Source organism: Gavialis gangeticus, unplaced genomic scaffold (assembly GCF_001723915.1).
Source record: "Gavialis gangeticus isolate Ggan-Ray unplaced genomic scaffold, GavGan_comp1, whole genome shotgun sequence".
Taxonomy (NCBI): Eukaryota; Metazoa; Chordata; order Crocodylia; family Gavialidae; genus Gavialis; species Gavialis gangeticus.
The window spans coordinates 28,805,664-28,817,801 of NW_017729031.1; the positions used below are offsets into that span (position 1 = coordinate 28,805,664).

The window sequence follows — 12,138 nt, forward strand, 5'->3', positions numbered from 1 at the left end:
AAAAAAAAAAAAAAAAATCACTGATTAATTCAAGTTTTCCTTAAAAAAAAAAAACAGCAATGACCTGCTTTTTGAAATGCTCCAGAAAAGAAACTTGAAATGCAGAAGGGTGAAAGCTGCTGAATCAAGGATGTGCCTTTTACCATCCCCATGAAAATATGTGCAAAATGGCCAAGTTATGAGCTTGGGGAAAACTGCCATTTGCACACACTGGGCAGAGTACTTCCTTATGCTTCACTCCGCCAGATAGGCTTCAGGAATAAGATCAAGGAGCCTGTGTCTGCTTTTCTCTTAGTGCTTCATTCTGTTGACATCCTGGTAATGGGGAGAAAACCACCTGAATCTAATGCAGATGAGACGGGAGGTGACTGAGACAAAGAGCTGGGGACAAGGGAGCTGCTGTGGAAGACTGGGATGGGAGGAAACGAGGAGGGGACTGGAAGTCAGTAGTGGAAGATGCCGAGGATGGATGAGGGGTAGGTGTGTACGATGGGCAATCCAAAAGGACACAAAGTAGGTTAGTAGGGAGCCATCTAGAACTAGCCAGTAGGGCATGCTAAGGCAAGGATGTGGCTTATATCTTGCCCCTCTCCAGAGCACTGTTATAGATTTCTTTTTAAAAACAATTGCCCTGTACCTTTTATCAGCTAATGCCTATTGGACTCACTCTGGAAGACTCAGGAGACCCAGATTCAGTCCCCTCTGTCTGGGAATGAGGAGTGGTGTTCAAACCCATAATTTTTCCCTCCCAAGGAAATACCCAGGTGGAGGCAATATATAGTTACTCTCACACTTCCATTTCCATTGGGAAGATCATGGCTTTACACCTGCTTTATGGAACTGGTAGACTCCTCCCTAGCTTGCTCCTGCAGCCATATGGCTGAGGGCAAGCAAAACCTGGGGGGTATCCAAACTCCAGGCCTCTGGGTTTGGACCTGCATGTAGGCTGCCTGCCAAATGATCTGAAAACACCTGAAGCCCCAAGTGGGGATAGAGCATGTCTGCCGGTCGTAGGGCCACATATGGTTCTCGAATGATTCACAGATTTGGAATTGATTTGGCCGAGGACACGAAAAGTTTTCCTTAAACAAGAAACAACCCCCCCGCCCCCAAGTTAATGGCAAAGTGGGAGAGCCACTCCGCACTCCTCCACCTGTAGTTTTGTCTGCAGAAAGGAATGCACGATCCATGGAGCGAGAAGAATGTGCAAGGGAGGCTGGCATTCAGGACAGGAGAGTTGTCGTCCTGGCCCCTCTTCCCGTCCCTGCTGCATTTTGCATTCCACCACCATTAGCGGAAAACAGAAATAACCCACCTCCTCCTCCAGGTCTATTTTGAAACGAAAGAAAACAGCTGCAGCTGCTATTTTTATAAGGAGCAAAGTCCTGCGCAGAAGCCGAACAGCAGGCACTTGGTGGAACTTCCCGGCCAGACAGTGACGCGCACCTGTAGTCAGATGCCTTCAGATGGTACGTGGTGCTGAGCAGAGTTTCTCTAGATCAGAGTGGAAGACTTAGGAGCCTAAAATTTGCCTGTGTCCTGCACCCTGTCTAGTTCTAATTGCCTCCAGAGCACAAGAACCCTCATATCCAGGTTTCCATAATCAAATTAAAACCAGTGCCAGATAATTGCAGATAATCTATTTAAAATGAACAAATATCCATGGGTAAATTGAGCTGCAGCACTACAAGGCAGGTGGCTTTGAGAAGAGATAAAAATATAAGGAGCTTCTTAATTAGAAAGACAGTAGTGCTTAAACCTCTGGCTGCCCATTCTCATCTGGTGCAAACTGAGATCAATAAGGAGCTGCTCCTTGACCTTGGACTGCTTTTAGCGTATCATTTTACTTCAGCCGTTAGAGAGACAATTCCACACCACTTTGTCTTTAATTCACATCGATCTTCTTAGGAAAACTCCCGTCTGACAGATAAAACAAACATTTTTAAAGCCCCTGTCGCAGAATGGAAAATCAAAGAGTCTCTCAAAGTCTCTCTAGCTAGCTCCTGGGGCCGAATAGCTGAGGGTGAGCACAGCTCGGGGGCATCCAAACCCCGAGCCTCCGGGCTTGGGCCTGCATGTAGGATGCCCGCCAAAGGTTTTGGGAACATGTGAAGCCCCAGATGGGGGTGAAGGATGTTTGCTGGTAGCAGGGCCACCTATGGTTCTGGACTGACTCATGGATTTGGAATGGATTTGGCCAATTTGGCTGGGAATACAGAAAATTAAAATATATAATTTCCCCCCATCCATCTCCCTGAGGCTCCATAGGGGTTTCATTTTCCACCAGCGACAACCCAAGTTCTGCAAGAAATGTGGGGAGGAGTGCTACCTGATTGCACAATGCACAAAGTCTGTGCCGCGTGCAAGGAAAAGGGGCATGAAGCCAAGGAGCGCGAGCAGGAATGGAAGTGCAATCTGTGTGGAAAAGAGGGGCACATCTTTAAAGGATGCCCCTCTAATGTAGGGAAAGAGGAAAACGGGGGAGACTCCAGAACGTGACACCCCACCCCACAAAACTCAACTGCAACCAAGGGGGCAGAAAAGCCCCCAGAGGGAGGAGGCAGAACGGGAAACCCTCTCCGAAAAGGAGAAACAAACCCACGCTTAGGGAAGTATGGTAGCCTTGAGAAGGATGGTTGAGGAACTCGGAAAACAGGACAAGGAGGACAAACTGGCTGAAGAAATGGAAAGGACAGAAGAGGAGGAGACAAAAGGGGAAACCCAAAACCCCCAAAGGGGGAACGGAAAAGAGCCCCAGAAAAGGAGGAAAGTGAAGGCTCCGACATGGAAATCCTGGCAGGAAAGGGGGAGATCCCAGAGACCCTGGAGGAAAATCAAAGCCCCTGGGTAACCCCCCACTACCAAAAGAGAAGCAGGTCCCCCTGAGCACAGACTAAACAGCCAGAGGAGCCACGATCCCAGAAAGGGCTCCGCAAACAGACAGTAGGGTGGCCATCGAGGTACCTCAAGAATGGAGGACAGATTTATTGAGTGCAACTGTCCCCACCACCATGAACACTGCATGCCTCCCGCGGCTGGGGAGGGGCATGGCGAGCTCCTGCAGGCAGTGGTGGCGACACAGGCATGGCAGTGGCAAGCATGGAGCTCCCACAGGCAGCTGCACTGGTGTCGGCGGCAGGCCAGGCAGTGGTACTGGTGGCAGGAGCGGAGGAGTGCCAGGCAGTGAAAGAAAGGACATGAAGGCATCTGGTTTCATATCAATAGAGAACAGAGGACCAAAAAGCCAGTGTCCTCTGTAAAACCGGGCGAATGGCCACCCTAACAGCTGGACTGGACTGGAAGAGAAGAGAGAGGACTGGTTCTAGTACCCACATCCCCCCGCTGACAATCCCCAACAACTAACAAGCCCTTAAGGACAGAGAACTTACTCCCGGGCTTTGCATTTTGAACAAGCAGTTCCTATTTCTCAAATCTGTAACAATAGGACTTAGATGACAGGTTCAGCTAACCTGCTAAAGCTTTTCCCGATCTACTTCTCGCACCGCACCGCACCGCACCGCACCGCACCGCCGGGGGAGAACGCGCCTGCAGTCCCCCGCTACCACAAACGAGGGGTCAGCACGCCCGTAGTGCGAGGAGTGAGCCTCATCCTGGAAGAACCTCCCTCCAGATCACGGTATCCCCCTGCCAGGTAGGTATACCTGAGTCGAGTCGAGCAGGGCTACGGTGCCACCCCCACAAAGTGCGGGTGATGCGCGCACACACACGTTATTGCCTACGCAAGTAGCCGCTCCCTCCTTTAACACGGCTGCTAATCCTCACTTCCTCCACGCCGCCGCTACGGCACTCCGCGCCCTGTTCCCACACTGCCCCGCGCTCACATAGTTCCCTACCAGATCAACATACAAGCGCCCACGCCCCGCCCACGCTGCTGTCGTCATCAGACTCTCCCTGCCCCTCTGGGTTGTGGGCAGGGACGTGCCCCTGGGCTGCAGGCACTGATCCTGCCCTGGGGCCAGAAGGGGGAGGAGGAGTGTGCTGCAAAGATCCCAGCTGGCCTCTGACAGCCATGGTGCAGTGGGTCTCCCCCGGTTATGTCCCAAGCTCCCTCCAGCAGCGCCCTGAGGCAGAGCCACTGGCCTAAGACTTCCAGCATTTAATTGCAGGAGTTTTACAGGACTTTATCCCAAGTCCGGCTCAGGGGTGTCTCCACCTTTCCAGGGTCAAGGAGAACCCCCAGCACCACTTCTGAACCAGTAGCACAGTGGGATTCGCTCATGGGCCAATATCAAGTTTACTCAGTGGTCATGTCTGCGGGAGATGCTGACTGCACAGCTGTTACTGTGCCATCATTTAGCACTTGCATGACCAAGTGCTAAATGACTGCGCAGTAACCCGCGTTACACTGCAGTAGCACCCTGGCATGGTTGCCTTGTGACACTTAACTGCGCAGTAGCTCATTACTACTGTGCAGTAGCGTTGCATCACGGTTCGTGCCTGGCAGTGCTACTGCACAGTAGTAACAAGCTGCTGCAGGCTAGTAATGAGTTACTACGCAGTAGTAAGGAGCTACTGCACAGTAAGCATTTTGTGTAGACATAGGCAGTTGGTCTAATAAATGAGATCACAATTCCTGAAATAACCTTGTCTGCCTATATCCTTCGTGGAACAGGGCTAGTTGGTCTAATAAAAGATATCCCATCTTCCTAAAGAACCTTGCCTGCATATCCCCCATTGTTATAAATTGTGTAGTTCTTTCTTTCTCCTTCATTTACTTGTCTGCATCACTAAATGACCGTCAACTCTGACAGCTCATGCTCTCACAGGGGTGTAGGTTGTAGCTGAGATATATGATATTTGAGAGCAGGCCCAAAAGTCCACAAAGAAAAATACTACTAAGAGGCCACAAACAGGATAATTATAAGCTCTCTCTATGCTGTATGACATTGGAATGTGAGCTGACAAACGGGGATGGTACAAACTGAACCTACCTTGAACCCACTAGCATAAGTAACAGTGCTGAAAAGAAAGTTGCATGTTTGATGATAAGGAAGATGCTTCTGTGTAAAAACTGCTCAAAGCCTATTATTGTGTAGTTATAAAAATTAACAAGGCCATAGATAATAGTATAGAAATAATCTATAAAGCAGACTTAGTGCTTCAAAGACACAGCTGGAACAATCAAAGATACCGTCCTCCTCCCTATTACTTAACGTTTCAAAGCAAGCATATAGCCAAAAGCCAGTTTGAACTAATTAAGAATATTCTTATACTAACCTGATATCTTGGGAAAGTCCCACCTGCGCGCGTATCGTGTCATGTGCACTAGAAGTTTTAACTAACCATAGAGGTTGAGTCAATTAAGTGTAAAATCTGTGACGCAAAACTGTCTATATAAACTTGCTTACTTGTTATCAAGGGGGGCTGGTTCTTGGAGGAGATGGGCTGCTCTTTGCTGTTGTGTGCACCCTTCAATAAAGAGCTTTGAGATAAGACCTTGCTGGTGTTGTCTGTCTCTTGTGGTCAGACAATGGACCTGGGAAGTTGGGGTTTGAGTCCCTGACATAGCCATATTGTTCTAAGGACACAGGCAGACAAGGTTCTTTGGGTAGATCTGATATCTTTTACTAGGCCAACTCAAATCCTTGGAAAGACCTTTCACAGAAGAGCCGATGAACTTCATCTCATCAACCTCCTTAATACAAAAAATCATGGACAAGATATAAACAGTGGTTTTATGACGCATCGTAACCTACCTGCCATCTGACTCCCCAGGTACCTCTCCATTATTTTCCTGCTACATTCACTACCCTCCCTTCCCTCCAACCTGTCTTGCACCCATTAACTCCTATTTCCATGGTCACTGACTGCCTCTTTTGCACACAGCCCAGCCTCTGGCCTCTTTACTATTCTTTCCATCCAACTGCAGACACTTCCCCAGCCTGACAAAGGGCATAGGTACCCAGCAGCTTGCAAAGAAGAAATGGAGTTGATCTAATAACAGATATCAGACGCACTCTCAAAGGACATGCAGTTTGTTAATTTGTCTCAAATAGTGTTATGAAATGGGAAGGCCAGACTGAGTCTTAGTTCAGTAGACATGAGCACTGGGGAGAGTGTACATATCTGTAAATCAATGAAGGACATCTAGTTAACAATAAAAACAGTTAAGAAACTGCTACACAAGACAGTCTGTCTTTAAAGTCCGCTCCCATTTATCACTCCTGGAATGTAACAGTGCCAAAGCAGTCCAGCTGGGCCCGCAGGGGACCTAAAACCAAAACCATCCTGCCCCAGCAGGAGACACCTGCTGAAGTCTGAAGTCCTGGGCAATTAGAAAACAGATGTGGCAAACAGCTGGAGGTGATTACAATGTCTCATCAAAGAGTTACCAGCTGTGGAAGGGGGCATCCAGAACTGGGAGAGAAACCTGATTGCATGGAGTAGAAAAGTGATAAGTTGGGGGAGGGGGGTAGCTCATGACTTGAGCTAAGCAGCAGCAAGGGCTACTACAGGAATCCATTCAATGAGCTCCTTCAGGCAGCAAAAGGGCCAGCTCATATGGAGCTAGCAAGTAATCTTGAGACCAGTGCTGCTGGACCAGAAGAAACTCCAGAAAGCGGTGAGTTGCCAAGAACAGAAAGAAAAGGGGATCCAAGTAACTTTGTGTGGGGCCAGTACCTCCTCAGTATTATCTTCAGTGACACGTCTGCTTGGACCTGTAGTACAAGCATGACTGGCTAGCATCGATAAGTACTAACAACCTCTGGATTAGAGCTGCTTTGTGTGATTAGCAACTAGTTAATTATTTGTACTATATTAATTGCTCGCCTGTTTATCAAGTTGGGAAGATGTGTGAGTGGGACTGGAGGAAAAGGACCTGATTGCAGGAGCAGATCTAGTTTAATGAAGTTATTTTTTTTGAGGCACAAGCTTGATTTTGGGGCAGGGCAGAGACTAAACTTTACTTTGGATTCCCCATAACGCACAATTTATGGAGCTGAGCTCCTGAGTCTGATTTCAATACCATTCACAGTACTGTTCAGCAAGGTAGATTAAATGGGGTTATGCTCAGATAACAATAGTGCAAGTGCAAAGAAGAGAATCTGTTCTGCTGTCTCCTGTCTGAGCAGTGTGTGGTTGTAGCAAGGGTGTTCCATGCTCCAAGTAATAAATAAATCCAGGGTTTTTAGTTGGGCCTGTCTCGAAGTCTTGTTTTGACAACTTCCAGAATGAAGAAATGGGCCTTGTGTCAGTCTGAAGTGGATAAAAGAACAATCTCATATGGTGATGGTTTGAAAAAGAAGATATAGAGAGGATGAATAAGCAGATGAATGCAGGGCAGTTTCCCACAGCAGCTGCTCAGTGAGAGGAAATAATTTCAGCTAAGTGGTAATAAACTATTAGCTTAATATTTTTGTGTCTGTAGCTGGCAAATTCTTGACAAAAAGGCCTAGAACAATGCTGAGGCTGGAATTACAAAGTCAGACCGTAAGACTGAGGGAAATCTGAGGCTCCAAGGCCAATGCAAGAGAGTAAGAAACTAATGGTTTCATAATAAAGATGATGATGAAAGGGGCAAATTCGAGCCTTTTTAGTCATTTTGGTGTAGGCTTTTGTGTGGATATGCTAATTTGGAATAAAAGTAACTAAGTCACTGCTAGTTAACATCAAGGACAAACTAACTTTAACTAAACTAACTAGTGAGTTACAGGAAAATAGTTGAGCTTCTTTCTTCAATATGTTCTTTTACTTCTGTATAAGCCCTTAAGAAAATATACATTATTATGTTGCTTGGAAGTTTATCTCATGAGGTTTTAAATTTAACTTTCAGCAGGAAATATTTCATGTAGCTTATATACCTGTTAAAAGGAAAATACTCATGCATCTCAGTAAAAATCTTTAGTAGTATCCATCCAGATATTTGACTATGCACAGCTGCTAATAATCTGCAGAAGAAATTGTCAATTTAATGTATTTTATGGTATTGTTTGGCATATTGGCGCATCAAAGCCTATAACAGTACCTAATGCCCTAAGCTTTATAAATCTGTAATATGGATATAACTGTACATTTTAAAATATAGCTGCTTGGCTCAGATTAGAAGGGGTCAAAATCAATCAAGACTTATTACCAGAACAGTCAAACTGAAAACAATGGCTCCTTGCATGAAAAAGCGCAATGGCTTTAGTCCTGCAGAGCTCTCTGGTTACAAGATTGGGATGCCACATGCTTTAATATTGGGTTAGCATAAAGGCTGCCTTGAATGAACCACCATCAACATTTGAATTTACTGGAGCCAGGATTTCACCCTTTGTGCATAAGCTAAGCTTCTCCTACATCACTAATTAATTCAGCTTGTGGTAGTGAAAGAGCTGCAGGAATCTGGTCTGTCTTCTTTATGGGCTTTGCCTGATTTCTGCATTTGTTGTCTTGAACAACTTTTTGCCACATGTTCTTAGTGATGCAAACAGCTTGGCACCTTGTAGAGCAGCGATTCTTAACCTTGGGCATCCTGCGGAGTCATGAGAACCACTGAAGTGCTGCAGGGAGTGTGAAGATAGAAGTAGGCCCTGCCTGCTTCTCCATCCCCGCTGCCTGGCCCCTCTGCAAGGCACTATATTAATTAATAAATAGGTTTGCTTTTGAAATGGGAGGTTGCTCAACTTGTGAAAGTCACAGTAGATACCCTTGAATCTAAAAAAGTTGAGAACCACAGATGGAGAAGACTGGTTTGGTTTTAAAGCAACTATTATCGTTGTTTCACTTTTTCTTCTAAAAAGTAACACAATTATTGGGTTTTCATAAGCAATTGTTTTAACCCGAGTTAAATATCAGTTCCTATATAGGCCAGAAATTTTCCTCTCAAATAACTAGGCCACATCTGAAGATGATGCTTTTGTGCCCACAGATGTCTTTTTCCTGGTAATTTTAAAGGTGTGCAGTTGGCTGGGGGAAGCAACGGAAACATAGTGTATGTTGTTTATTGCCATGCAAAGAGCCAGGAGCAGGGCTGGACACAGGCATGGGCAAACTGGGTGGCTACCCAGGGCCTGGACAGAAAGGGGGCCTGAAAATGGTCATTATTATTAACATCATCATCATCATCTCTGGCAAAGGGGGGCCCAATACTAAAAGTTTGCCCAGACCCAGCAGGGATCTAGGTACGGTGCTGGTTAGGAGTCGCAGTACCCAGTGGTCTCTCAGCCAGGGGCAGATCTAGAGTTTCAAAACGGAGGATGAGATGCGTCCTCACACATAAAACCCTGCACGTTTTTTACCAGTTAAACTGAACTAGAAGCTTTATCAGTGTGCCAGGGGCTTAGGGCTGCATTCATCTGTTTCAGTTGGAAGCAAAAACCGACTATAACTGGATTGGAGCGAGTTAAAACCAAATCGGCAGGGTGATGACGGGGGAGATTTGTGACGCAGCACAGGCAGCAGAAGAAAGGATTTGTGGAATGTTGAGACCATTAAAGAAGAAGAGAGGATGGTTAAGTCTCGTGGGACGATGGGGTGGCAGACGATGAGTGATCAAGCCAAGTGATCCCTCATCTCCGCCTTTAGCTACCAAGCCGGCTGTCATCTCTGCCTGGAGCAGGCAGCGAAGCAGGGAGAGCGGGCTCCAGTGCATCTCCTTCTCCCCATTGCCATCTCGGATCTCAGCCCGTCAAGGCAAGAGAGGACAAGCGGTCATATCTCCAGGTGGAAGTCCTAAAAAGCACAAGCAGATGAAGTTAGCCCAGGTGAAAGACACAGCCAAGAACTGAACCCAGATGTGTTGAGTCTAGGGTGGCCATCAAGGTACCCCAAGAATAGAGGACAGCTGCATGAACATTGTGTGCCTCATGCTCAGGTTCAGACACGATGGCCAGTCGTGGTGCCTCTGGACACAATGATCTTATGGGAGGGATGGCGGTAGTTTTCTCCCAAGTGGATGTGGATGGCATACGATGTCATTGGGTCCTGGTCTTCACTGTCCTCTTATGCTAAGTTTAGGCAGACTTTGCCCCTGACAGCCCACTTAGCCAGTCACCTTGTTGCTGCTGAGCTGACACTAGTCACGTACCTCATGGCTTAGACCAGGGGTAGGCAAAATTCGGCCCACAGGCCAGATGCGGCCCACCAAGCCATTTGATTCGGCCTGCGGGGCCCCTAAAAAATTTACAAAATTAGTATTTATCTTCCCCTGGCTGCCTGTTATGTGGCCCTTAATGGCTTACCAAAACTCAGTAAGCAGCCCTCCACCCAAAATAATTGCCCACCCTGGCTTAAATATTAGGGGTGTGTGGAATTTTGCTGGCAGTTTCATTTTGACTCGTTTTGAGCTCAAAACAGCTAAATTGAAATGAAACGGAGAGCTTTGGAACAGCCTCAAAATGAAACAAGGTGAGTCAAAGTTTTGAAATTTTCTAAACACTTTGAGTTTCAGAGCTCAAGCTGGGCTTGCCTTCCGGGAAACAAACTAAAGTAAGGAGGGGAAGGGAGGGAAGGAGCACTCTCATTATTGACTGTAGCTGGCCAATGACTGTGGTCCCTTCCAATCCCAGTGCTCTGGGGGAGGGATGGAAAAACTGCATAAAAGGCAGCATTGTTTGAACTGCCCTGCTTTCTGCGTTGGGGTCAGTTAAGTGAGGGCGCACCTTAACGCATGCACACACGCACGCACGCGCGCGCACACACACAGTGTCACCCACCCACGTCACAAGATTTTCCTGTCAGCAGCTAAAGGTGCAGGGCCCCAGAAACCAGACTGCCCCTGCACCAATCTCCTTGAAAGCTGGCAGGCTTCGTGGCCTCAGCAGGGGCTACCATTCCTGCAGCTTTCACCCTGCTGTGGCTTAACACATAGACGTGACACGAGTTTTTTGCTTTCAAGACTTTGAGGTGCAGTTTCCCTGAAACCCCTGCACCAATCTTCTTGAAACTTCACAGGCTTCATGCTCTCAGAAGGGACTACCATTCCTGCAAGGTTTATCCAAATCAGGCCAGAAATGACAAAGCTGTAGGCTGCTTTGAGCTTCTCCATTATAGCCTATGGGCGCAAGGTTGAAACAGCTCATTTCAATGAAATAAAACGGAACAGCAGTTTCGACACAAAATGCTGTTCCGTCGAAACACAATGGTGCCGTTTCACACAGCCCTATTAGACATGTATATGGTAAAATGGATGGTAAGGAGTTACAGCAAAAGCTTTGTTATCCTGCACCCCTGGGGAATAGGGGTGCTAGATAACAAAATCTGCTGGTTATCTGAGAGGCCTGAACAGGTGTCTTTGCCTGTTTCGGCTGCTGCTTCTCCTGCCCCATTGCTGCCCCTCCCATGGGCCTGAGGGATAGGGAGGCGGGTGCCGTGCAGGCTGCTATGCCCCAGGGCATGGGGGCTCCGTGAAACCAGAAGGGTCACGGTGGCGCTTCCGGTTTCGCTTTTACCTTGCAAGCTGGCACGCCGGTTAATAGAGCATGCCAGCTTGTAAAGTGCCAGATAACATAGCTTTTACTGTACTTTGATTTACAACACCCTGAGACAGAGGAGACAAGGTGTCTGCTTGCTCCTCATCTTCTTGTAAATGGTTTGTTTGGTCTTCTCAAGGCTGCTCTCTCAGTAGACTGGGCATGTGCGATACCATATTTATTCAGGCATTCACCTAAAATACATTTTTGATAATATTCACAACACAACAAGCTCCCACAGGCGGCTGCAGTGGTGTCAGTGGCAGGGGCATAGCGGTGGTGAGCAGGGAGCTCGCGCAGGCTGCTGCGGCCATGCTGGCAGGGAGTATGGCAGCAGGGAGCTCCTACAGGCAGCAGTGGCGGTGTCGGCAGCAGGCCAAGCAGGGAGTTCCCACAGGCAGCTGTGGTGGCGTTGGGGGCGCAGTGTTGATGAGCAGGGGGTCCCACAGGCCGCTGTGGCGGTGTTCGGTGGTGGCAAGCAGGGAGCTCCCGCAGGTGGCCACAGTGGTGTCAGCAGCAGGGGCATAGTGACAGTGAGCAGGGAGCTCTCGCAGGCCGTCCCGTTGGCAGCGTAGGGAGGCGGTGGTGGCGGTGGGGTTGGGCTGCGTGGGGAGCTCCCCAGGCACTGGCAGCAGGGTCGGGCTGACCAGGGATCTCCCACCGGCCTGGCACTGGTGTTAGCGGCCCGGTGGGGCTGGGGGGGGGGGGGGTCCCCTAGGGGGGG

The 12,138-nt window shown here is 48.1% G+C and overlaps 1 protein-coding gene across 1 annotated transcript in view; it reads left to right on the plus strand.

The window, feature by feature from the left end:
* Positions 1-6,440: 6,440 nt before the first annotated feature.
* LOC109301393 (poly [ADP-ribose] polymerase 14-like) overlaps positions 6,441-12,138 on the plus strand; it is a 52,534-nt gene continuing 46,836 nt past the window's right edge. The window contains exon 1 of the mRNA XM_019522548.1: positions 6,441-6,583. Within this exon, the coding sequence (XP_019378093.1) occupies positions 6,523-6,583 (61 nt within the window). The 5' untranslated portion in view covers positions 6,441-6,522. The remainder of the gene's footprint in view (positions 6,584-12,138) is intronic.